At 51.9% G+C, this 26,233-nt stretch overlaps 1 protein-coding gene across 1 annotated transcript in view; it reads right to left on the bottom strand.

Moving 5' to 3' along the window:
* LOC115466188 (1-acyl-sn-glycerol-3-phosphate acyltransferase alpha-like) overlaps window positions 1–26,082 on the bottom strand; it is a 29,515-nt gene extending 3,433 nt beyond the window's left edge. Inside the window, exons 1-5 of the mRNA XM_030197290.1 lie at window positions 26,047–26,082; window positions 24,817–25,006; window positions 23,241–23,374; window positions 22,498–22,673; window positions 3,882–3,977 (exon numbers count right to left, since the gene is read on the bottom strand). Coding sequence (XP_030053150.1) covers window positions 3,882–3,977; window positions 22,498–22,673; window positions 23,241–23,374; window positions 24,817–25,006; window positions 26,047–26,056 — 606 coding nt within the window. The 5' untranslated portion in view covers window positions 26,057–26,082. The remainder of the gene's footprint in view (window positions 1–3,881; window positions 3,978–22,497; window positions 22,674–23,240; window positions 23,375–24,816; window positions 25,007–26,046) is intronic.
* Window positions 26,083–26,233: the final 151 nt, after the last annotated feature.

The raw sequence follows: 26,233 nt of genomic DNA, 5'->3' as shown, positions 1-26,233 counted from the left end.
AAATTAACCTAATACCTTTCAATTCTTATTATAAGTTAAACTTTCCTTCCTGTAACCAAATTCACTCTGTATCCTCTACCTTAACTATGTATTTAACTATGTATTTCTCTTCTTCCAGGAATAACATGTATATAATGTTTGTACGTTTGGGAAGCTTGCCAGGTGCCCTTGGCCTGGATTGGCTGCTGTTGTGGACAGGATGCTGGGCTCGATGGACCCTTGGTCTTTTCCCAGTGTGGCATTACTTATGTACTTATAGTATTCACCATTTACGGATCTATGTAAGCCACATTGAGCCTGCAAATAGGTAGGAAAATGTGGGATACAAATGTTAAAAATAAATAAATAAATAAATAAATAACCACAAACAATCTTTATCCCCAAATCTTGAGAAGTATCCTGTAGAAGAGAAGAAACGAGTGTGACCCCTCCAGCGCATGTAGGGAAACAAGCAACAGAATGTGTAAAACAAGAGAAAATTGGTACATCAGGTTGCAAACTCACAAATACAGCAGGAAATACAAAAAGAACTCTTGTCAGCAACCACATGCAGATCAAAATCTGTGAGAAAGGTTGAAAAGAGGGGAACTTATATCTAAGCAGGAAAGACTGATAACAGCAGCACAAGACAGTAAGCTAACGAAATGATTCACAGCAAGCACAAAACCACCAGGAAAAATGCACAGAACCGAATACGGCTACACATCTTGTTGCTGGCTGTGATGTGTTGATGTCAGAATGCCTGTCTACTGGAAGACACAGTGGTGTAGCGGGGGCGGCTGCCACCCGGGGCGGATCGCCGCTGCACCCCCCCCCCCCCACCGGCATAGCGCCACCCCGACACGGTCCCCACCTGTCTACGAGCTCCATCCATCTGCAGCGCTGCTGTAAAAATCGCTGCTGTAAAAATCGCTTCGTCAGCCCTTCCCTCACTCACTGTGTCCCGCCCTCTGACGTAACTTCCTGTTTCCTCAAGGGCGGGACACAGTGAGTGAGGGAAGGGCCGACGAAGCGATTTTTACAGCAGCGCTGCAGATGGATGGAGCTCGTAGACAGGTGGGGACCGTGTCGGGGGGGGAGGCGCTGCGCTGGGGGGGGGTGGACAGATGCAGCCCCCCACCCGTTGACACCCGGGGCAGACCGCCCCCACTGCCCCACCCTTGCTACGCCACTGGGAAGACATAATATGCATGGTTTAGCCACTGGAAACTGTGTAAAAACTACAACACTCCCCTATGAGGAAAGGCTAGAGAGGCTAGGGCTCTTCAGCTTGGAGAAGAGATGGCTGAGGGGAGATATGACAGAGTTCTAAAAAAGTGAACTGGTGGATGTGAATCGTTTTGTTTACTCTTTTCAAAAATACTAGGACCTACCATTAAGAAACACAATCAGATCAACTCGAACATACCTAAATCTCCACTACCCAAGTTGCAAAGGACTCAAATACAAATCAACTTATGCATCCAGTGTCTCCTACATAAGCACACAACTGTGGAACGCACTACCGAAAGCCGTGAAAACAATGTACGACCACCTACACTTCTGGAAATCACTAAAAACCAACCTGTTCAAAAAGGCATACCCTACCGAACCAACTTAAGTGCCTAAACCATGCAACACAACGAAACCAAAGCTTGTAACAGACCTTGTACAACTCTTCCTCTATCCGATTCCCCTATGTGACTACAACACAGGAACCTTATTCGACCACATTAACTCTTTGTATTTGTTTCCCTACCAGAGAAGGGAAACGCCTCTACGGTACTACGTAAGCCACATTGAGCCTGCAAATAGGTGGGAAAATGTGGGATACAAATGTAACAAATAACAAATAATAAATTTAAAACGAATCAGCGAAAATATTTTTTTACTCAACATGTAATTAAACTCTGAAATTTGTTGCCAAAGAATGTAGTAAAAGCAATTAACTTAGCAGGGTTTTAAAAAGGTATGGATAATTTCCTAAAAAAAAAAAATCCATAAGCCATTATTAAGATGAAATTGGAAAAATCCACTGCTTATTTCTAGGTTAAGCAGCATAAAATCTGTTTTAATCTTTTAGGATCTTGCCAGGTACTTGTGACCTGGATTGGGCCACTGTTGGAAACAGGATGCTGGACTTGATGGACCTTTGGTCTGTGAAAGTATGACAGCGCTTTTCTAACATTGACTGTGCCAGAAAAACCACTGAAGCGAATAAAGAGATTTGTGATCACCTGGGACCCTCCCATTCCTATTAAAGCATGAAAACTGGACAGCGTGATGAAGAAGAAACATACAAGAACAAACACTGTTAACAAACGTGTCCATGCCAAGTGATTATTCTGTGAATCGTGCAGAGAGAGAGACCTTCAAGTAACAAGAGATGCCTGTGCTGGTTCCAATCTCAAAATGGCTGCCAAGACCTCCAGTGGCCATCTCACAAGACGCCACTAGAAGTCCCAAAAGCTATTTTGACTGGAAAAAAAGGGAGCCACCACCGGTAGGGTGGGCTCTGTAGAGGGGCTAGCAATGGGGTAGGGGCTCACTGCCAGGGGGTGGACTTTGGAGGGGGTCTTTTTTGTTCGGGTGCGGGGATAGTTTTGTTTCTGGTTTCTGCTGAAACCAAGCGGCCAATTTTCAGTTTTGACAGACACCAAATATCCTGGTTTTGGTCAAACTCTAGAATGCTATCTGTTGTCCTACGTGGGTGTGTCTATATTTTGGCATGCCAAGGGGGCTTTACACTAGAATTCTTTAATGGCTTAGGCACATATTATAGTGCAGTCAAAAAACTGCTCACTAAAAGCCTGAGATCAATCCCCAAACGCCTCAGCTGGTTTGTCCAAGCATTTGATGAAATCGGAACGAAAAAACAATAATCTGCACTATTCAAGGATTTGACGGTGTGTTGAAGCGCTGAATTATAAGCCAGATAAGAAAATGATTTCTCTGCTTGGTAACGTTATATGGAAATTTCAGCTTGAAGACACAGCCCTGACGAATCTGCCTAAGTGAAACGGAAGGGCCGAGATCGGGCTCAGATAAGTGTTTCAGTCACATGAAAGCTAAATAAATGCTCAGGCTGAACTGTGGAGTTTTTAAAATGCCCTTAAATTTTGAAAACCATTGAAAAAAATAATTACAGATTTTCAACCAGTGAAAGATATTTGGAGCCTGTTTTGAGACACTGAAATGCAATAGTTTTTCTTTGGCATCTTTTTTTTTTCTCCGAACAAATCCATCTGGAGACCAGTGCTATAGCCAGACGTGGGGGGCAGAAGCCCACTCACTTTGAGTTTTAGCCCACCCAACAGTGGTGCACAAAGAGGTGTAATTAACAGGAGACAGCAGAAGGGTGTGCTTGGCCCATTACCTGGCCTGAAGCCAGTAGGTGGAGTTGTTGCCCTATCAATTACATTGTTTTGAGTGTACCAAGATGGTGGAAGCTGCATTGGTGAGAATTAAAACCTCCTTGGGTGGACAGGCTTCAGCCTTGTGACATCACGCCATCTTCTGTCCATCAAACCTCCTTGGTCTGAACACTGCTAAAGTCAGCATTGTGCTCCCAGCCACCAACGACAGCACCCTCCTCGCATGCTCAGTTCATGAGCTGGGGGTGACGGCATTGGCGGCTGAGAATGGGACATCGGTGGCTGAGAACAGGCCACCGACTTCACCAATGTTCAGGCGGCCCAGGGGGTTTCTAGCTGAGGAGGCCTTCAACTGGCGGGGCTTGGGGATCCATGCCAGCCAAGCTATTCAATTTTAATGTGGGAGGGGTTCAGGGAGGAAATGTGTGGACCCACCCAGAAATTCACTTCTGGCTACGCAACTGCTGGAGACACACTCTGACCTGGAAAAGAGAATCATTCTCAGCCCCGCTCACTCCAAAACCTCACCTGTGCTTGTACTGCCAAATGAAACGCCCCTCGCTTGAACGGCAACATTGACCCATCATGGTTCCGCGTGCCTTCCGGGAAGACCCACACTCGCACCTACACAGGGAGGGAGATACAGAAAAGCTGTGATATTACGTAACACTCTGACACAGCCCTGCACGGACAGTGTACAAATGAAAAACACCACTTCGGGGACCTGAAACAAGTTGGGACAAAGCACACACACACATGGATTTATGGAGTTGTGATCAACTTTGCAAGCATTTTTCCTTATTGGATCAAGGGCATTTTTTAACAGGTTAAATCCCAGGGCTTTGGTTTGCCTTTCTGTCTCCTGAAACATGTTTCCTGGTGAGTTAATGCTGCCTCTGAACGGATGGATGATCTGGTAACTACACATGAGCAAAAAAAAAAAGCACTAACAAGACTTTTGATTCAGGCATCACAACTTCAGCTTTAAAATGAGTGCAAACTGGAAACAGGATGTAAGGCTGGGTCTTAACCCCTTCGGTATGTTACATCACTGATCTCATGAACTGAGGAAGGAAGCTCAGTTTAGCACAAAGCAAGTATCACGGGGAGTGTTAGCAGTGAATTGGAGAGACTGAGCTGAACCACCTCCAGGAATTACACAACTTCTTAGAAAAATTACACAACCTCATAGGAAAACCATATATTTAGGCAACTTGTTTACTACATCAAAACAAGAAGAAGAAAAAAAAATATATAAATATATATATTTTTTTTATGCAAACTAAGGGGTCCTTTTACTAAGGTGCGCTGAAAAATGGCCTGTGGTAGTGTAGACGCATGTTTTGGGTGCATGCAGAATTATTTTTTAGCGCACCTACAAAAAAATGCCTTTTTTTTTGCCGAAAACAGACATGCGGCAAAATGAAAATTGCCGTGCTTCTGTTTTGGATCTGAGACCTTACCGCAAGCCACTGACCTACTACTACTACTACCTATCACTTCTATAGCGCTACAAGGCATACGCAGCACTATACACCATAAATGAAAAGACAGTCCCTGCTGAAAGAGCTCACAATCTAAATAGGACAGGCAAACAGACAGAACAATTAAAAGGTAAGGGAATTAAAGAGGTGGGGATAGAAGGGTACAGGGCAAGTGAGTAGTGGTTAGGAGTCAAAAGCAGCGTTAAAGAGGTGGGCCTTTAGCCTGGATTTGAATACGGCCAAAGACGGGGCTAGACGTACAAGCGCGGGAAGTCTATTCCAGGCATGAGGTGCAGCGAGATAAAAGGAACGGAGTCTGAAATTAGCAGTAGAGGAGAAGGGGACAGACAAGAGAGATTTATCCACAGAATGGAGTACCCGAGGGGGAGCGTAGAGAGAGACAAGAGTGGAGAGGTACTTGGGAGCGGTAGAGTGAATGCATTTATAGGTCAGTAAGAGAAGTTTGAATTGAATGCAGAAACAGATAGGGAGCCAGTGAAGTGACTAGCGGTAAGGTCTCACGCAGTAACCGGGCGGTAATGGTCTACACGCGTCAAATGCCACTTGACGCGCGTAGCTGCCATGCGCCAGAGAAAAATTATATATATTTTTTCAAATGCACGTAGCAGACGCGTGCCAAAATTGAAATGATCGCAAGGACCACATGGTAATCGGATGGTAAGTGCAATTTGGCGCATGCTGGACGCGCGTAGGAACCAGGGGCGTAGCCAGACCGGCGGGAGGGGGGATCCAGAGCCCGAGGTGAGGGGGCACATTTTAGCCTCCCCCGGTGCTGCCGACCTCCCCGCCACTATTGACCCCCCCCATGCCGCCACCCCCCTGTCCCCTTCGACCCTCCCCTCCCGCTGCCGCCAACCTTCCCCCGCCACCGCCAGGTACCTTTGCTAGCGGGGGTCCCCAACCCCTGCCAGCCGAAATGTTAAATATATATCCCAAATCAGAAAAAAGAAGTACCCACAGCGTCAAACTCTAAACCAATTAACAAATATATATGTATGCAATGCCTAGGCCAGTGGTTCTCAAACCTGATTCTGGAGGCACCCTAACCGGTCAGGTTTTCAGGATACCCGCAATGAATATTCATGAGAGAAATCTGCATGCACTGCCTCCACTGCATGCAAACCTCTCGCATGAATATTCATTGTGGATATCTTGAAAATCTGACTGGTTGGAGTGCCTCCAGGCAGGGCCGGTCTTAGCAAGTGTGGGGCCCTATGCAGACCAATTTGATGGGGCACCACCCTAGCCCCACCTCCACACTAACTCCACCCCCACCCTAGCTCCACCCCCACCCTAGCTCCAGGGCCGGCCACCCCTCCCTCCGAGCTCCAAGGCCCCCAGCTCCAGGGCTTGTCGATCCTGTACAGTCAATGTCAACCGAAAGCCATGTCTTTTTCACAAACACAGATACACCCTAATCCACTATAGAATAAGTAATAATAAACTTTCTATTTAGACAAAAATTAAACTGAACCCCCCAGACTCTGCATATAATGCAACACCACAGAAACAGAAAATGTCCCCTAGTACTGTGCAAAATATAAAGACAGCAGATGTAAATTTGAAAAAAACTAACAAATACCAATCACCACTTTACAAATTAACAAATAGAAATAAAACAAATATAGAAAATAAAATAATACCATTTTATTTGACTAATACATTTAGCTTTCAGAGGCCAAAACATCCTTCCTCAGGTCAATACAGTATAGTACTGTTACAGTATCCTATCCTGACCTGAGGAAGGGGGTTTTGTTCTCCGAAAGTTAGCCAAAATGTATTAAAATGAGTCCAATATAAAGATTACTTTGTTAGTGAATGATACATACCTGTAGCAGGTGTTCTCCGAGGACAGCAGGCTGATTGTTCTCACGACTGGGGTGACGTCCGCGGCAGCCCCCACCAACCGGAAAAAAGCTTCGCGGGACGGTCGGCACGCAGGGCACGCCCACCGCGCATGCGCGGCCGTCTTCCCGCCCGTGCGCGACCGCTCCCGCCAGTTGAATGACAAGCAATAAAATATGAAACACAACTCCAAAGGGGAGGAGGGAGGGTAGGTGAGAACAATCAGCCTGCTGTCCTCGGAGAACACCTGCTACAGGTATGTATCATTCACTTTCTCCGAGGACAAGCAGGCTGCTTGTTCTCACGACGGGTATCCCTAGCTCTCAGGCTCACTCAAAACAAGAACCCAGGTTAATTGAACCTCGCAACGGCGAGGGTACAACAGAAAATTGACCTACGAAGAACAACTAACTGAGAGTGCAGCCTGACCAGAATAAATTCGGGTCCTGGAGGGTGGAGTTGGATTTACACCCCAAACAGATTCTGCAGCACCGACTGCCCGAACCGACTGTCGCGTCGGGTATCCTGCTGGAGGCAGTAATGTGATGTGAATGTGTGGACAGATGACCACGTCGCAGCTTTGCAAATCTCTTCAATAGTGGCTGACTTCAAGTGGGCCACCGACGCTGCCATGGCTCTAACACTATGAGCCGTGACATGACCCTCAAGAGCCAGCCCAGCCTGGGCGTAAGTGAAGGAAATGCAATCTGCTAGCCAATTGGAGATGGTGCGTTTCCCGACAGCGACCCCTAGCCTGTTAGGGTCGAAAGAAACAAACAATTGGGCGGACTGTCTGTGGGGCTGTGTCCGCTCCAAGTAGAAGGCCAATGCTCTCTTGCAGTCCAATGTGTGCAACTGACGTTCAGCAGGGCGGGTATGCGGCCTGGGGAAGAATGTTGGCAAGACAATTGACTGGTTAAGATGGAACTCCGACACCACCTTCGGCAGGAACTTTGGGTGGGTGCGGAGCACTACTCTGTTATGATGAAATTTGGTATATGGAGCATGAGCTACTAGGGCTTGAAGCTCACTGACCCTACGAGCTGAAGTAACTGCCACCAAGAAAATGACCTTCCAGGTCAAGTACTTCAGATGGCAGGAATTCAGTGGCTCAAAAGGAGGTTTCATCAGCTGGGTGAGGACGACGTTGAGATCCCATGACACTGTAGGAGGCTTGATAGGGGGCTTTGACAAAAGCAAGCCTTTCATGAATCGAACGACTAAAGGCTCTCCAGAGATGGCTTTACCTTCCACACGATAATGGTAAGCACTAATCGCACTAAGGTGATTCCTTACTGAGTTGGTCTTGAGGCCAGACTCTGATAAGTGCAGAAGGTATTCAAGCAGGTTCTGTGCAGGGCAAGAACGAGTTTCTAGGGCCTTGCTCTCACACCAAACGACAAACCTCCTCCACTTGAAAAAGTAACTCTTTTTAGTGGAATCCTTCCTAGAGGCAAGCAATACCCGGGAGACACCCTCAGACAGACCCAACGCAGCGAAGTCTACGCCCTCAACATCCAGGCCGTGAGAGCCAGGGATTGAAGGTTGGGGTGCAGCAACGCTCCGTCGTTCTACGAAATGAGAGTCGGAAAACACTCCAATCTCCACGGTTCTTCGGAGGACAACTCCAGAAGAAGAGGGAACCAGATCTGATGGGGCCAAAAGGGCGCTATCAGAATCATGGTGCCGCGGTCTTGCTTGAGCTTCAGTAAGGTCTTCCCCACCAAAGGTATGGGAGGATAAGCATACAGGAGGCCGGTCCCCCAATGAAGGAGAAAGGCATCTGACGCTAGCCTGCCGTGTGTCTGAAGTCTGGAACAGAACAGAGGCAGCTTGTGGTTGGTCTGAGAGGCGAAAAGATCCACCGAGGGGGTGCCCCACTCTCGGAAGATCTTGCGTACCACTCTGGAATGGAGCGACCACTCGTGCGGTTGCATGACTCTGCTCAGTCTGTCGGCCAGACTGTTGTTTACGCCTGCCAGGTACGTGGCTTGGAGGAGCATGCCGAACTGGCACGCCCAACGCCACAGCCCGACGGCTTCCTGACACAGGGGGCGAGATCCGGTGCCCCCCTGCTTGTTGACGTAATACATTGCAACCTGATTGTCTGTCCGAATTTGGATAATTTGGCAGGACAGCCGATCTCTGAAAGCCTTCAGCGCGTTCCAGATCGCTCGGAGCTCCAGGAGGTTGATCTGCAGATCCTTTTCCTGGAGGGACCACAGACCCTGGGTGTGAAGCCCATCGACATGAGCCCCCCAACCCAGGCGAGATGCATCCGTCGTCAGCACCTTTGTGGGCTGCGGAATTTGGAATGGACGCCCCAGGGTCAAATTGGTCCGGATGGTCCACCAGAGCAGTGAAGTGCGGCAACTGGTGGAGAGGCGGATGACATCTTCTAGATTCCCGGTGGCTTGGAACCACTGGGAAGCTAGGGTCCATTGAGCAGATCTCATGTGAAGACGAGCCATGGGAGTCACATGAACTGTGGAGGCCATATGACCCAGAAGTCTCAACATCTGCCGAGCTGTGACCTGCTGAGACGCTCTGGTCTGCGAAGCGAGGGACAGGAGGTTGTTGGCCCTCGCTTCGGGAAGGAAGGCCTGAGCCGTCTGGGTATTCAGCAGCGCTCCTATGAATTCCAGAGACTGGGTTGGCTGGAGATGGGACTTTGGGAAATTTATCACAAACCCCAGCAGCTCCAGGAGTTGAATAGTGCACTGCATGGACCGGAGGGCTCCTGCCTCCGAGGTGTTCTTGACCAGCCAATCGTCGAGATATGGGAACACGTGCACTCCCAGCCTGCGTAGGTACGCCGCCACCACCACGAGGCACTTTGTAAACACTCGTGGGGCGAAGGCGAGCCCAAAGGGCAGCACACAGTACTGAAAGTGTCGTGCGCCCAGGCGGAATCTGAGATACTGTCTGTGAGCTGGCAGTATCGGGATGTGACTATATGCATCCTTTAAATTCAGGGAACATAGCCAATCGTTTTTCTGAATCATTGGCAGAAGGGTGCCCAAGGAAAGCATCCTGAACTTTTCTTTGACCAGGAATTTGTTCAGGCCTCTCAGGTCTAGGATGGGACGCATCCCCCCTGTTTTCTTTTCCACAAGGAAGTACCTGGAATAGAATCCCTGCCCTTCCTGCCCGGGTGGTACGGGCTCGACCGCATTGGCGCTGAGAAGGGCGAAGAGTTCCTCTGCAAGTACCTGCTTGTGATGGGAGCTGAAGGATTGAGCTCCCGGAGGACAATTTGGAGGCAGGGAGGTCAAATTCAGGGCGTATCCGCACCGCACTATTTGGAGAACCCACTGGTCGGAGGTTATGAGAGGCCACCTTTGGTGAAAATATTTTAACCTCCCCCCGACCGGCAGATCGTCCGGTACGGACACTTTGAGGGCGGCTATGTTCCCGTGGATCCAGTCAAAAACCCGTCCCTGGCTTTTGCTGTGGAGGCGCAGGGGGCTGCTTAGGTGCACGCTGTTGACGGGAACGAGCGCGCTGGGGCTGTCCCTGTGCCTGACGAGGCCTTCGGGCCGGCTGGTTGTACCTACGCTTTGCAAAAGAATAGGGTGCAGCCTGCCGGGCCCGGGAAAAACGTCCACCTGCTGAGGTGGATGCTGAAGGCGCCCGGTGGGAGAGCTTGTCGAGAGCGGTTTCCCGCTGATGCAGTTGGTCCACCATCTGCTCGACCTTCTCACCAAAAATGTTATCCCCCCGGCAAGGGACGTCGGCCAGTCTCTGCTGGGTGCGGTTGTCCAGGTCAGAGGCACGCAGCCATGAGAGCCTGCGCATCACTATACCTTGGGCCACAGCACGAGATGCCACGTCACAGGTGTCATAGATACCCCTGGACAGGAACTTTCTGCACGCCTTCAGCTGCCTGACCACCTCCTGATAAGGCCTGGACTGCTCCGGCGGGAGCTTCTCGACCAGGTCCGCCAGTTGTTGCACATAGGTCCGCATGTGGATGCTCATATAGAGCAGGTATGATTGGATGCGGGTCACGAGCATGGAGGATTGGTAGGCCTTCCTCCCAAACGAGTCCAGAGTGCGAGACTCCCGCCCCGGGGGCGCCGAGGCGGTATCCCTCGAACTCCGTGCCCTCTTGAGAGCAGAATCCACGACCGCTGAGTCATGGGGCAATTGTGGCCGCATTAGCTCTGGGTCAGAGTGGATCCTGTACTGGGACTCTGCTTTCTTGGGAATGGTGGGGTTAGTTAATGGTCGCACCCAGTTCCGAAGCAGCGTCTCCTTTAGGACATTGTGCAGCGGCACCGTGGAGGACTCTCTAGGTGGTGATGGATAGTCGAGGACCTCGAGCATCTCGGCCCTCGGCTCTTCCACAGAGACCACGGGGAAGGGAATGCTAATAGACATATCCCGCACAAAGGAGGCAAAGGAGAGACTCTCGGGAGGTGAGAGTTTCCTCTCCGGTGAAGGCGTGGGGTCCGAGGGAAGGCCCGTAGACTCCTCTGAGGAGAAATATCTAGGGTCCTCCTCTTCCCCCCACCAGTCCTCATCCTCGGTGTCGGACATAAGCTCATGTAGCTGAGTCCTGAACCGGGCCCGGCTCGACGTCGAGGCACCAGGGTCTCGGTGTCGTCGAGCGGCGGACTCCCGCGCCGGCGGGGACGGAGCTCCCTCCATCGACGTCGACGGGGACTCCACCTGCGTGGCGGTCGAGACCGGCACCGCAAGCGGCGACGGTGTCGACGGCCCCGGCGCCGGGCTAGAGCTCGCCGGCGCCACAGTCATCGGCGCCGCACAGCCTGGCGCATCAGCCCTTCCAGGATCCCCGGAAGGATGGCTCTGAGGCACTCGTCCAGGCCCGCTGCCGGGAAAGGCGATGAGGCCGGTAGGGGTGTCGGTGCCCGAATCTGGTGGGAGCCAGGAGACGGCACCGAGGTGCCGGGACCCTGTTGCGTCGGCACCTCTATCACCGACGGGGATCTCTCCTCTCGATGGAGACGCTTCGGCGTCGACTCCTCTCCGATGTGCATCGAGGGCGACCGGTGACGGCGCTTCTTATCCTTCTTCCGATGCCCGTCACCGGCGCCGGGAGGCATGGAGGAGGAGGATGACGATCCCCCTCGGTCTCGAGGAACCGGGTCAGACAGGGTTCGGTCCCGTGGGCCACGGGCTGAGGGAGTGACCGGGGCCGACTGCCCACGCGGCCTCTCACCTCTACCCTCACCGGAGGACCGGCGGGCCGACGGGACCTGTTCTCCTGGGGTCGATGCCATCGGTGCCGATGTCTCGGGCATCGATACCGGTACCGAAGGGCCGGGCGTCGATACCGATGCCGTCGAGGTCGATGTCGAGGGGCCGGCGCAAGTTCCAAAAATACGGTCCCGTTGAACTTGCCTCGCAACCTGAGTCCGTTTCCGGAGACCGAGACACAGGGGACACGACTTGAAATTGTGCTCCGGCCCGAGGCACTGGAGGCACCAAGCGTGGGTGTCGGTCTGCGAGATGGGCCGGCCGCACCGACCACACTTTTTAAATCCACTCGGGACCTTCGAGGACATCGACGGAAAAATCGTGTCGGCGAAATTAAAGTCGTCGATGGTGGCGGAAATCACACCTCGAAAAAGAAAAACGACCGTGCGGCCACCAGGCCGCAACGCAACGTCCCCGCTGGAAGCGAGGGAAAATGGGAGCGCGTGCTCCTTTTTTTTTTTTTTTTGTAAAGAAAAGAAAAGTGGAGCGCGCAGCAATTAAAGAAATATAAAAGAAAAAAAGAAGTTCGCGTAAACGCGACGGTTTTTCCGGGGCTGAAAACAGAGAGAGCGGCACAGGCACGACTCTCTCCAGGCGCGGAAAAAAAGGAACTGGCGGGAGCGGTCGCGCACGGGCGGGAAGACGGCCGCGCATGCGCGGTGGGCGTGCCCTGCGTGCCGACCGTCCCGCGAAGCTTTTTTCCGGTTGGTGGGGGCTGCCGCGGACGTCACCCCAGTCGTGAGAACAAGCAGCCTGCTTGTCCTCGGAGAATACATGTTCTATTATAAACATTTATTATTAACACAGCTACAATACTACTTTATCCTAAAGCAAAAAAATAAAAATATATATTTTATTTACAGTTTGTTGTCTCTGGTTTCTGCTTTCCTCATCTTCTTTTCACTGTCTTCCTTCCATCCAGCATCTGTCTTCGGTCTCTCTCTGTCATCCAGTGTCTGCCCTCTCTGCTGTTCCCTCCATCCACCTCTCTCCCTGCCTCTTCCATCCACATCTGCCCTCTATCTCTGACCCTTCCATCCACCATCTGCCCCTGTCTGCCCTCTCCCCCTTCCATTTACTGTCTGCCCTTTCTCTCTGCCCCTTCAATCTACCATTTGCCCTCCCTCTCCCATCCATCCAGGGTCTGCCCTCCCTCTCGCTCCCCCTTCCATCCAAGATCTGCCCCTCTCTCTGCCCCTTTTTTCAGCCCCCAGTTCCAGCCCCACTATCCCACCAGTCCCCCGTTTCAGCCCCAGCCCTTTTCTCCCACGTCCCGAGCTTCAGCCCCCAGCCACTTCTCCCTGTCCCCTTTTCAGCCCCCCCCCCCCCCCGTTACAGCCCCAGCCCTTTTCTCTCATCAGTCCCAAGCTTCAGCCCCAGCCACTTCTCCCTATCTCCTTTTCAACCCCCAGTACCAGCCCCTGCCCCTTTTCAGCCTCCAGTCCCAGTACTAGCCCCCTTATCCCACCTACCCTCCTTTTTGCCCCCAGTTCCAGCCCCCTTCATCCACATGCCTTGTATTAGGGCCTCCCTTTTCAGCCCCAGAACCATTCTCCCACCTGACCCACGCATGCCCCATTTTCCCACCAGCCCCATGCATGGCCCCCATTTTCCCATATGGCCCCTTCTCAAACCCCAGTTCCAACCCACTTCTTCCATCTGAGAGACCCCTCCCCTCCTCCCATTCGAGAACCCCCCGCCTCCCCACCCCAGTCCCTGGCTTCTGCCATCCGAAAATCTCCTCCCCCCATCTGAGAAGAACCCCCACCCCACACCCTTCTCCCATCTGAGTCCCCCTTACCCCCTCCCCCCATCTGAGAAGAACCCCCACCCCACACCCTTCTCCCATCTGAGTCCCCCTTACCCCCTCCCCCATCTGAGAACCCCCACCCCACACCCTTCTCCCATCTGAGTCCCCCTTACCCCCTTCCCCCATCTGAGAACCCCCACCCCACACCCTTCTCCCATCTGAGTCCCCACCGACCCACCTACCAGCTCTGTTCTCCTGCTGCCACCCACTGCCTTTAAAAAAAATTTTGTGAAGCGCCGGAGTGGCAGGCAGCGCTGCCTTGCGTCTGCCCTGCTAGTAAAAATCTCCTCGACGTCGTTGGGCCTTCCCACACTGAGTCCCGCCCACCCTCACGATAATAGGAAGTTACCTCAGAGGACGGCGGGACTCAATGTGGGAAGGCCCGACGACGTCGAGGAGATTTTTACTAGCAGGGCAGATGCGAGTCAGCGCTGCCTGCCACTCCGGCGCTTCGCAAAACTTTTTTTAAAGGCAGGACAGGGTGTGGGAGCAGCGGTCGACCGTTGGGGTGGGAGCAGCGGGCGGGGTGACTTCAGGCGCGCCGCGCGGGCCCCTATGCGGTCGCCTCGCCCTAAGACCGGCCCTGCCTCCAGGACCAGGTTTGCAAACCACTGGGCTAGCAAAATCTCTTACTTTGGTCTCACACACACATACACATACAGAGCAAAGACAGAATTTCAGCAACTGCACAATTACAGGGACAGATTTTAAGTAAATTGAGTGTACAGAACAGTATGTGCTTATAAATCTACCCTGCATGAAAACAGGCCTCAGAAAAACACGCACCTATTTTTGGTGACACATGGGTAGGCTTTCCTGAAAACAGGTGTAGCAGTGGCGAGATCAGCACTTATAAAATACACACAAAAAAAAAACAGATTCTTACAGACTCTTATCCACACAAAGTTATGCCTGTGTTCTTACAGACTCTTATCCACACAAAGTTATGCCTGTCTCACAGCAGATGTAACTGTGTTAGATTCAAAAATACTAGGACTAGGGGGCATTGAATGAAGCTACATAGTAGTAAGTTTAAAATGAATCGGAGAAAATGTTTCTTCACTCAACGCTGCCAGAGAATGTGGTAAAGGTGGTTAGCTTAGCGGGTTTTAAAAAAGGTTTGGACAGCTTCCTAAAGGAAAAGTCCCTAGACCATTATTAAAATGGACTTGGGGAAAACCCACTGCTTATTTCTGGGATAAGCAGCATAAAATGTTTTGTACTTTTTTGGGATCTTGCCAAGTATTTGTGACCTGGATTGGTCACCGTTGGAAACAGGATGCTGGGCTTGATGGATCTTTGGTCTGTCCCACTATGGCAATACTTATGTAAATTTATCTTAGACAGGCCTATAGAAGCAATATGATGTCTATATACAACAGGGACAATCTTTATGTGGCTCTCACACTAGAGAGCCAAGCAAACATTGTAACAAAGAAAATGTTCCACGCAATGTGGAAACTCAAACGAATAAAACCTTCCTTCCCAAGGGAAACATTTCGGAACCTAATACAATCAATGGTCCTAAGCCATGCAGATTACTGTAACGAAATCTAAGTGGGTTGCAAAGCACAACTCACAAAAAAAACTCCAAACTGCCCAAAATACAGCACCCAGACTGATATATGGTAAAACACGATTCGAAAGTGCCAAACCCTTACGAGAAAAGCTGCATTGGCTCCCAATCAAAGAACGGACTATCTTCAAAATCTGCACCTTGGTACACAAAACCATCTACGGCGTAGTACCAGCTTACATGATAGACCTAATTGATCTACCAACCAGAAACAGATCCAGATCACCAAGGTCATACCTAAACCTACATTATCCAAACTGTAAAAGACTAAAATACAAAACAACCCACGCATCCAACTTCTCCTACATAAGTGCACAACTATGGAACGGACTCCCAACTACAGTGAGAACAATCCATGACTACTTCAACTTTAGGAAATCATTCAAGACTCACCTATTCAAAAAAGAATATCCCAACGATCCAACATAAAATCACAGCACCCAGCAACATATCATAACCGATGATCGTACTGGACAATTTATAATCTTCACCTCTTTTGACCATGCTACCTGACCCAACCTACCTCATATGATCACAATATAGCGAATGATACATACCTGTAGCAGGTGTTCTCCGAGGACAGCAGGCTGATTGTTCTCACGACTGGGGTATCCCTAGCTCTCAGGCTCACTCAAAACAAGAACCCAGGTCAATTGAACCTCGCAACGGCGAGGGCATAACAGAAATTGACCTACGAAGAACAACTAACTAAGAGTGCAGCCTGACCAGAATAAATTCGGGTCCTGGAGGGTGGAGTTGGATTCAAACCCCAAACAGATTCTGCAGCACCAACTGCCCGAACCGACTGTCGCGTCGGGTATCCTGCTGTAGACAGTAATGAGATGTGAATGTGTGGACAGATGACCACGTCGCAGCTTTGCAAATCTCTTCAATAGTGGCTGACTTCAAGTGGGCCACCGACGCTGCCATGGCTCTAACACTATGAGCCGTGACATGACCCTCAAGAGCCAGCCCAGCCTGGGCATAAGTGAAGGAAATGCAATCTGCTAGCCAATTGGAGACGGTGCGTTTCCTGACAGCGACCCCTTTCCTACTGGGGTCGAAAGAAACAAACAATTGGGCGGACTGTCTGTGGGGCTTTGTCCGTTCCAAATAGAAGGCCAACGCTCGCTTGCAGTCCAATGTGTGCAACTGACGTTCAGCAGGGAGGGTATGCGGTCTGGGAAAGAATGTTGGCAAGACAATTGACTGGTTAAGATGGAACTCCGACACCACCTTTGGCAGGAACTTCGGGTGAGTACGGAGCACTACTCTGTTATGATGAAATTTGGTATAAGGAGCATGAGCTACCAGGGCTTGCAGCTCACTGACTCTACGAGCTGAAGTAACTGCCACCAAGAAAATGACCTTCCAGGTCAAGTACTTCAGATGGCAGGAATTCAGTGGCTCAAAAGGAGGTTTCATCAGCTGGGTGAGGACGACGTTGAGATCCCATGACACTGTAGGAGGCTTGACAGGGGGCCTTGACAAAAGCAAGCCTCTCATGAATCGAACGACTAAAGGCTCTCCAGAGATGGCTTTACCCTCTACACGATGATGGTAAGCACTAATCGCACTAAGGTGATTCCTTACTGAGTTGGTCTTGAGGCCAGACTCTGATAAGTGCAGAAGGTATTCAAGCAGGTTCTGTGCAGGACAAGAACGAGGTTCTAGGGCCTTGCTCTCACACCAAACGACAAACCTCCTCCACTTGAAAAAGTAACTCTTTTTAGTGGAATCCCTTCTAGAGGCAAGCAAGACACGGGAAACACCCTCCGACAGACCCAACGAAGCAAAGTCTATGCCCTCAACATCCAGGCCGTGAGAGCCAGAGACTGAAGGTTGGGGTGCAGAAGCGCTCCGTCGTTCTGCGAAATGAGAGTCGGAAAACACTCCAATCTCCACGGTTCTTCGGAGGACAACTCCAGAAGAAGAGGGAACCAGATCTGACGGGGCCAAAAGGGCGCTATCAGAATCATGGTGCCGTGGTCTTGCTTGAGCTTCAGTAAGGTCTTCCCCACCAAAGGTATGGGAGGGTAAGCATACAGGAGGCCGGTCCCCCAATGGAGGAGAAAGGCATCCGACGTTAGTCTGCCGCGTGCCTGTAGTCTGGAACAGAACAGAGGCAGCTTGTGGTTGGTCTGAGAGGCGAAAAGGTCCACCGAGGGAGTGCCCCACTCTCGGAAGATCTTGCGTACCACTCTGGAATGGAGCGACCACTTGTGCGGTTGCATAACTCTGTTCAGTCTGTCGGCCAGACTGTTGTTTACGCCTGCCAGGTATGTGGCTTGGAGAAGCATGCCGAACTGGCAGGCCCAACGCCACATCCCGACGGCTTCCTGATACAGGGGGTGAGATCCGGTGCCCCCCTGCTTGTTGATGTAATACATTGCAACCTGATTGTCTGTCCGAATTTGGATAATTTGATAGGACAGTCGATCTCTGAAGGCCTTCAGTGCGTTCCAGACCGCTCGGAGCTCCAGGAGGTTGATCTGAAGATCCTGTTCCTGGAGGGACCACAGTCCCTGGGTGTGAAGCCCATCGACATGAGCTCCCCACCCCAGGCGAGATGTATCCGTCGTCAGCACTTTCGTGGGCTGCGGAATTTGGAATGGATGTCCCAGGGTCAAATTGGTCCGAAGAGTCCACCAGTGCAGCGAATTGCGACAATTGAGGGACAGGTGGATGACATCTTCTAGATTCCCGGTGGCTTGATACCACTGGGAAGCTAGGGTCCATTGAGCAGATCTCATGTGAAGACGAGCCATGGGAGTCACATGAATTGTAGAGGCCATATGACCTAGGAGTCTCAACATCTGCCGAGCTGTGACCTGCTGAGACGCTCTGGTCTGGGAAGCGAGGGACCGGAGGTTGTGGGCCCTCGCTTCGGAAAGAAATGCCTGAGCCGTCTGTGAATTCAGCAGAGCTCCTATGAATTCCAGAGATTGGACTGGCTGGAGATGGGACTTTGGGTAATTTATCACAAACCCCAGCAGCTCCAGGAGGTGACTACTGCACTGCATGGACCGGAGAGCCCCTGCCTCCGAGGTGTTCTTGACCAGCCAATCGTCGAGATATGGGAACACGTGCACTCCCAGCTTGCGTAGATACGCCGTGACCACCACGAGGCACTTCGTGAACACCCGTGGGGCAGAGGCGAGCCTAAAGGGCAGCACACAATACTGAAAGTGACGTGTCCCCAGGCGGAATCTGAGATACTGTCTGTGAGCTGGCAGTATCGGGATGTGAGTATAAATCCAGGGAGCATAGCCAATCGTCTTTCTGAATCATGGGGAGAAGGGTGCCCAAGGAAAGCATCCTGAACTTCTCTTTGACCAGGTATTTGTTCAGGCCTCTCAGGTCTAGGATGGGGCGCATTCCCCCTGTTTTCTTTTCCACAAGGAAGTACCTGGAATAGAATCCCTGCCCTTCCTGCCCGGGTGGTACGGGCTCGACCACATTGGCGCTGAGAAGGGCGGAGAGTTCCTCTGCAAGTACCTGCTTGTGATGGGAGCTGAAGGACTGAGCTCCCGGTGGGCAATTTGGTGGAGTGGAGGCCAAATTCAGGGCGTATCTGCACCGCACTATTTGGAGAACCCACTGGTCGGAGGTTATCAGAGGCCACCTTTGGTGAAAAGCTTTCAACCTCCCCCCGACCGGCAGGCCGTCCGGTACGGACACTTTGATGGCGGCTATGTTCCCATGGATCCAGTCAAAAACCCGTCCCCGGCTTTTGCTGTGGAGGCGCAGGGGGCTGCTTAGGCGCACACTGTTGACGGGAACGAGCGCGCTGGGACTGTCCCTGTGCCTGAGGAGGCCTTCGGGCCGGCTGGGTGTCCCTACGCTTGCTGTAGGCGTAGGGAGCAGCCTGCCGGGCCCGGGAAAAACGTCCACCTGTAGAGGTGGATGCTGAAGGCGCCCGGTGGGAGAGCTTGTCGAGGGCGGTTTCCCGCTGGTGTAGTTGGTCCACCAACTGCTCGACCTTCTCGCCAAAAATGTTATCCCCCCGGCAAGGGACATCCGCCAGTCGTTGCTGGGTGCGGTTGTCCAGGTCAGAGGCACGCAGCCAGGAGAGTCTACGCATCAGTATACCTTGGGCCGCAGCTCGAGATGCCACATCACAGGTGTCATATATACCCCTGGACAGGAACTTTCTACAAGCCTTCAGCTGCCTGACCACCTCCTGAAAAGGCCTGGACTGCTCCGGAGGGAGCTTATCGACCAGGTCCGCCAGTTGCTTCACATTGTTCCGCATGTGGATGCTCGTGTAGAGCTGGTACAACTGGATACGGGTCACGAGCATGGAAGATTGGTAGGCCTTCCTCCCAAACGAGTCCAGAGTGCGAGACTCCCGCCCCGGGGGCGCCGAGGCGGTATCCCTCGAACTCCGTGCCCTCTTGAGAGCAGAGTCCACGACCGCCGAGTCATGAGGCAATTGGGGCCGCATTAACTCTGGGTCAGAGTGGATTCTGTATTGGGACTCTGCTTTCTTGGGAATGGTGGGGTTAGATAATGGCTTCTGCCAGTTCCGAAGCAGTGTCTCCTTGAGGACATTGTGCAATGGTACCGTGGAAGACTCTCTAGGTGGTGATGGATAGTCGAGGACCTCGAGCATCTCTCCCCTCGGCTCATCCACAGAGACCATGGGGAAGGGAATGCATATAGACATATCCCTGACAAAGGAGGCAAAGGAGAGGCTCTCAGGAGGTGAGAGCTTCCTCTCCGGTGAAGGAGTGGGGTCGGAGGGAAGGCCCTCAGACTCCTCTGAGGAGAAATATCTGGGGTCCTCCTCCTCCCCCCCACGAGGCCTCTTCCTCGGTATCGGACATGAGCTCTTGCAGCTCAGACCTGAACCGGGCCCGTCTCGACTGCGAGGAACCACGTCCTCGATGGTGGCGTCGAGCGGTGGACTCCTGCGCCGGCGGGGATGAAGCTCCCTCCATCGACGTCGATTCCACCTGCGTGGCGGTCGACACCGGTACCGCAAGCGGCGTCGGTGTCGGAGGCCTCGGCATCAGGCTGGAGCACGCCGGCGCTTCCATTAACGGCGCCGGGGGCGCAAGCACCCCCGGAGCCGGCAAGGCCTGGCGCATCAGCCCTTCCAGAATCCCTGGAAGGATGGCTCGGAGGCACTCGTCAAGGCCCGCTGTCAGGAAAGGCAGGGGGGCCGGAGTGGGTGCCGGAAGCTGCTCGGGTCCAGGAGACGGTACCGAAGCACCCATGGACTGACGCAGCGACACCTCTTCGACCGAGGGGGAACGCTCCTCTCGGCACTGCCGTTTCCTCGGTGTCGATCCCTCTCTGGAGGCGCCGGAACTAGCAGTCCCGTGAGCCGTGGGCGACCGATGCCGATGTTTCTTTGTTTTCTTTCGGTGCCCATCATCGACGCTCAGTGGCAGAGATGAAGAGGAGGTAGAACCCCCCCCCGGCCTCGAGGGATCGGGTCTGACAGGGTTCGGTCCCGATGGCCCTGGGTAGAGGGAGTGGCCGGGGCCGACTGCCCGCGCGGCCGCTCACCCCCGTCGTCGCCGGAGGTCCGGTGGGCCAACGGTACCTGTGCTCCTGGGGTCGATGCCATCGTCGGTGTCGATTTCGTCGACATCGGTACCGGTACCGAAGACCCGGCCGTCGACATCGATGCCGTCGACGTCGAAGGGCCGGCGCAAGTTCCAAAAAGTTGGTCCCGACGAACTTGCCTCGCCACCTGTGTCCGCTTTCACAATCCGAGACACAAGGTGCACGTCTTGGTATTATGCTCCGGGCCAAGGCACTGGAGGCACCAAGCGTGCGTATCGGTTTGCGAGATGTGCCGGCCGCACCGACCACACTTCTTGAATCCACTCGGGACCTTCGAGGACATCGACGGAAAAATCGCGTCGGCGAGGTTAAAGTCGTCGATGGTGGCGGTGGAAAGCACACCCGAAAAAGAAACGACCAAGCGGCCACAAGGCCGCAACGAAGCGCCCCCGCGCTAAGACGACGAGGGGACAAACAAAACCTTTTTTTTTTTTTGAAATAAAGAAAAGAAAGGAAAAGAAGCGCGAACGCGCACAAAAGAGAAAATTCGCGGCTAGGCCGCAATCTGGTTTCCGGGGCTGACCAAGAGAGAGACGGTAACACGTCTCTCTTCAGCGCGGAATCGAAAAAAACTGAGCGGGAATGGCCGCGCACGGGCGGGAAGACGGCCGCGCATGCGCGGTGGGCGTGCCCTGCATGCGGGACCGCCCGCGAAGTTTTGTTCCGGTTGGTGGGGGCTGCTGTGGACGTCAACCCAGTCGTGAGAACAAGCAGCCTGCTTGTCCTCGGAGAATACACTGTATCTGTTATTAACCGAATTGGCAACAGCCTCTACGGTACTATGTAAGCCACATTGAGCCTGCAAATAGGTGGGAAAATGTGGGGTACAAATGTAACAAATAAATAAATATTATAAACTTACTCTCCACAGGACAGCAAACTAGAAATTGAAATACACAGACACAAACTGAATTGGATACCCCCAAATGTATGCAGTGCGACTCTGGAGCAAAGAGAAACAGAAACCAACTTTTTCCGCACTGTGCAACACAGCAAGAGAAAATTAAAGACTTCCCACAAAAGAACTAGCAGGAAAAACTCTTATGATCCAGGGGAAAAGAAGAGAAACAGCAGCAAAGATACTGTCACTTTCTGCCACCAGGTCAGAACTGCAATCTGAGCTGAGACTGATGACACAAGGACCTGGGAATCATCCTTGTTATTTCTGATTTTTTTTTTCTCTTTCACTTTTTGTTATGCTGGGACAAGGAAGGTTCCCAAGCCTGAGTTACTGCCCGGCTACCGCATGGCCCGGGTGGTAATTTTGTTTTTTACGCGATTTTGCTACGCAGGCCGGAAAATAATTTTTATTTCCCTGCTTGCGGCGGAAACTGGGTGGCAATCGTCATTCTACGCGTTACGCCTGAGACCTTACCGCTAAGTCTCAGACCCAAAATGGATGCGCGCCAATTTTATTTTGCCGCACTTCCATTTTCAGCAAAAATTTTAAAAAGGCCTTTTTTACAGGCCCGTTGAAAAATGGATCTGCGTGCGCCCAAAACATGCGCCTACACTAGCGCAGCCCATTCTTCAGCACACCTTACTTAAAGGACCCCTCAGTGAGTAAACTTCCCTGGCCTGAGCCCCACCAAGGTTGACACTCACATCTTCACGCAGCATGGTCTGGGCCGCCTCGGACATCACACTGATGGCGTCATCTGTCTTTTTGCGGTTGATGAAGATGACGCCTGCCAGCCAGCAGGCAAGACCCGCTGTGCCCGCATACATCAGCTCCCTCTTGGCAATGGGCACGCAGCGGTTAGGCAGTATCTCCATCATTCCTGGGGAGGGAATACGAGATAATGATTCATATTAGATAGGGGGAGGGGGGTGGCAGTGAGGCACAGTCTCCCTTACTCCTACTGGAAGTGGCTCCCCTCCCCGAGGTCGCAAGTCTGCAGTTCTGGAACTTCCCTCTCACTCCTACCCAGGGCCAGTGTTAGACAAGCTGAGGCAGAGGGCAGAAATTTGCAAGAGGGCCCCAGAGCCTGCTAGGAGGCTTGCCACCCCTTCTGGCACGGGGGCCCAGGGTAAGTGCCCCGTTTACACTGCTCTTATCTGTGGGTCAACGTTCTGAGATTGGGTCCCTCTCACTCCCACCTGGGGACACAGGGTCCCAGGTCTACAGTACTAGGAACATGCCATGAGCTATCGGGGTGGAGGAGTTCTGGGCTGTATAACTGGGACCTTCCTCTCAGGTATTTAGGGCTGGAGCGCCCATGTGTGACTTCCTGGGACCACTTCTGTCATAAATCAGGATCAGAGCTCCTGGGGTCATGTTACTAGAAGTGTCCCCTCAGGTGTCGGCGCCAGGTTTCATTTTAACTACTGGGGCTGACCTAACTCACCCAACAGATCCAGTTCACTCTGGTGATTAGACACCACCACATACGGCTCCTTCAGACTGAAATTCTCCCAGCCTCGAACTTCTATCTTGATCCCATAAAGGTATTTAATATGCAGGAGCAAGAAGCGGAGGATTCTGGAAAAGAAAGACAATGGGGACAGAGGGCAAAACCGACAGAGAGAAACAGAGAGGGGAAGGGAGGGATGTTGTTAAACCCAGAATCAAAGGTATCACCAAAATAAACTTTGTCATGGTATCAGAATCTGGTAAAGTCTCAACCACATACTCTGCCAAGGCTGTGACATCACAGCCCCCGCCCCCCCCCCCCCCCCCCCCCAAGATTCTGCTCTGGCTATGACATCTCTCCACAAAATTCTGTTCTGGCTGCGACATCACAGACCCCCCCCCCCCCTGCTCTGGCTGTAGTATCACAGTCGCCCCCCCCCCCCCCCCCCACTAAGTTTCTGCTGTGGCAGTGACATCGCAGTCCCCGCCCCAAGGCTTTGCTCTGGCTGTGACATCGCAGTCCCCGTCCCAAGGCTTTGCTCTGGCTGTGACATTGCAGTCCCCGCCCCAAGGCTTTGCACTGGCTGTGACATCACAGTCCCCGCCCCAAGGTTTTGCCCTGGCTATGACATCACTCACTCTCTGTCTCAGATACTGTGTCATGTTTTTGACATGGACTTTAAGATTTAATTATGTGCCTTTTGATTTACATATGTAAGGTGAATCTTTAGTGATGGGCCAGGCATATAACTTTGCACAAATAACTTGTCTGTTTAAAATTCTACGTATATGCAGCAATGGTAAACGCTCAACATACAAAGTCATGCCTGTCATTTGGCTGCTGCCACTGGACCATAAAAGTTATTTGGAAAGAGGATGAATTTCTGTATAATTTGCAGCACTTGGAATGCATCTAAGCCTGCCATATCACAGACGGATAGATTTGGGCCATACTGTGAAAATTTAAATGCTCCACAAGCAGAAAAATGTCTTAAAAAGGATTTCTGTAGTCAGCACCTGCTTCTGGAACACCAGGTCAGAACAGGAAGTGGGTGCCTGCCCCAGAGAGCTTACAGTCTAAGTTGATCTTGTTGATTATCTACATGGAGCCTCCTATGTAAAAGCAGTGAAGCGACAGGACTAAGTTACCACCTCTTCACATCTACATCACCCACTGAAGAACGGGTTAGTGAATGAACTGGGAGACGTAGCCCAAAAGAGAAGTTGTGTGAATTGGAAAACATTAGCCTCACCCAGCCTTACAAATAATGTTTGTTAGCTCAGTGTTATTGTATTTCGATCAGTGCAAAACTCGGGGTTTGGCTTGGTTCAGGCTCGTCGATGGAGTCTCATATCTCCACTGTAATAAAAACAGTGTTTGTCGCTTACATGAAATTTGACTGGGCCTAATCCCCAACCAGTTTGGAAACAGCGGTGTGGGCCTTAATTTTATCTCGACTAGAACACCAGAATTCTTGTACTGGGTCTATCATAAAGAGAAATCTTTGAACGGTATTGGTTCCAGGTTAGAGGTCACTAGAAGCCAGCACCATGCTCCCTGCTGCACTCACCTCATGTTTTCCACGTTACGTCCACGCACAGCGCAGATGGGGATGGCGAGAACGGCCAGCAGCAGGATCCAGCCGTTATAGAAAGCCATTTTACATAAGTACTTAAAGGTGGCGCTCCACTCATACAGCAACGGGACCAGAATCAGCACCAAGATGAGGATCCACTGACCCACGGAGATCTCCATGGTGCCTGCTGAGACAGGAAAGACAAACACACAGAGGATTAAGTATCCAGAGAGATTCCCCCCCCCCCCACAGTGCTAGAGAGAAGCAGACAGTGGAGTATCCAGAAAGTCCTCCAGAGTGCCTGAGAGAGGGGGGGGGGGGGGGAGTTAACTATCCAGAAGGACCTCCAGAGTGCCGAAGAGGAAGAGAGAGGGGAAAGGGAAATGGGACTTGATATACCGCCTTTCTGTGGTATTTTGCAACTACATTCAAAGCGGTTTACATATATACTTATTTTGTACCTGGGGCAATGGAGGGTTAGGTGACTTGCCCACAGTCACAAGGAGCTGCAGTGGGAATCGAACCCAGTTCCCCAGGATCAAGGTCCGCTGCCACTAACCACTAGGCTACTCCTCACGAGGGGGAGTTAACTATCCAGAAGGACCTTCAGAGTGCCTGAGAGAAAGAGACGGGGAGAGAGAAAGAAAGAGAAAGAGAGACAGGCATTAACTACCCAGAAGGACCCCCAGAGTGCTGAAAGAGACAGAGGAGGGTTAAGTACCAAGAGACCTCCAGTGTGCCTGAGAGAGATGGAGCGAGAGAGAAAGAGAGAGAGAGAAGAGGGGAGAGGTTAAGTACTCAGAGAGCTCCAGGACGCATGAGAGAGAGAGCGAGAGAGACAGAGAGATAGTTAACCCAGAGAGACTTCCAAGCTCACTTCCCCTCTGAAGAAAGACCTCCAGAACGCCTGGGAGGGAGATGGGGTGGGGGGTTAAGTACCTAGAGAGAGATCTCAAGTGTCCAATACTATTAAGAGTGCACTCTCGCAGAGCAGTCACCGCATACACTGATCAATGGAGAATACACATATACACCGACCATGTCTGGACTCCTCACCATACACACGAACACGCTCACCATATCTCCCTGTGTTTCAGTTCTAATCTCACTTCTGCCCATTAACTCCGGATGTATCTGGAGACTCCTCTACCTTCCTGTGGCCGTGATAACAGTGCAGGCGGTTCTCAGTCCATGAAAACTCCCTTTTCCATGATAGCATCTCACCTTGCTGCATTCCCCCCGAGCACCTTATCGAGCTGCTGGTCCACAGGAGTCTGAATTATGACTCTAGGGAAGCAGGCAGGAAATGCTGCCTCCTCTCCTCCAGCTCAGAATCCAGCTGCACCCTTCAGAGATGTCTGAGCCTCACGTCATCCCCCCCCCCCCCCCCCCCCCCCCCCCCCCCCCCCCC

Source organism: Microcaecilia unicolor, chromosome 3, assembly GCF_901765095.1.
Source record: "Microcaecilia unicolor chromosome 3, aMicUni1.1, whole genome shotgun sequence".
Classification (NCBI taxonomy): domain Eukaryota; kingdom Metazoa; phylum Chordata; class Amphibia; order Gymnophiona; family Siphonopidae; genus Microcaecilia; species Microcaecilia unicolor.
The sequence above is the reverse complement of the archived record's forward strand: the minus strand, read 5'-3'. Positions and strand labels throughout refer to the sequence as shown.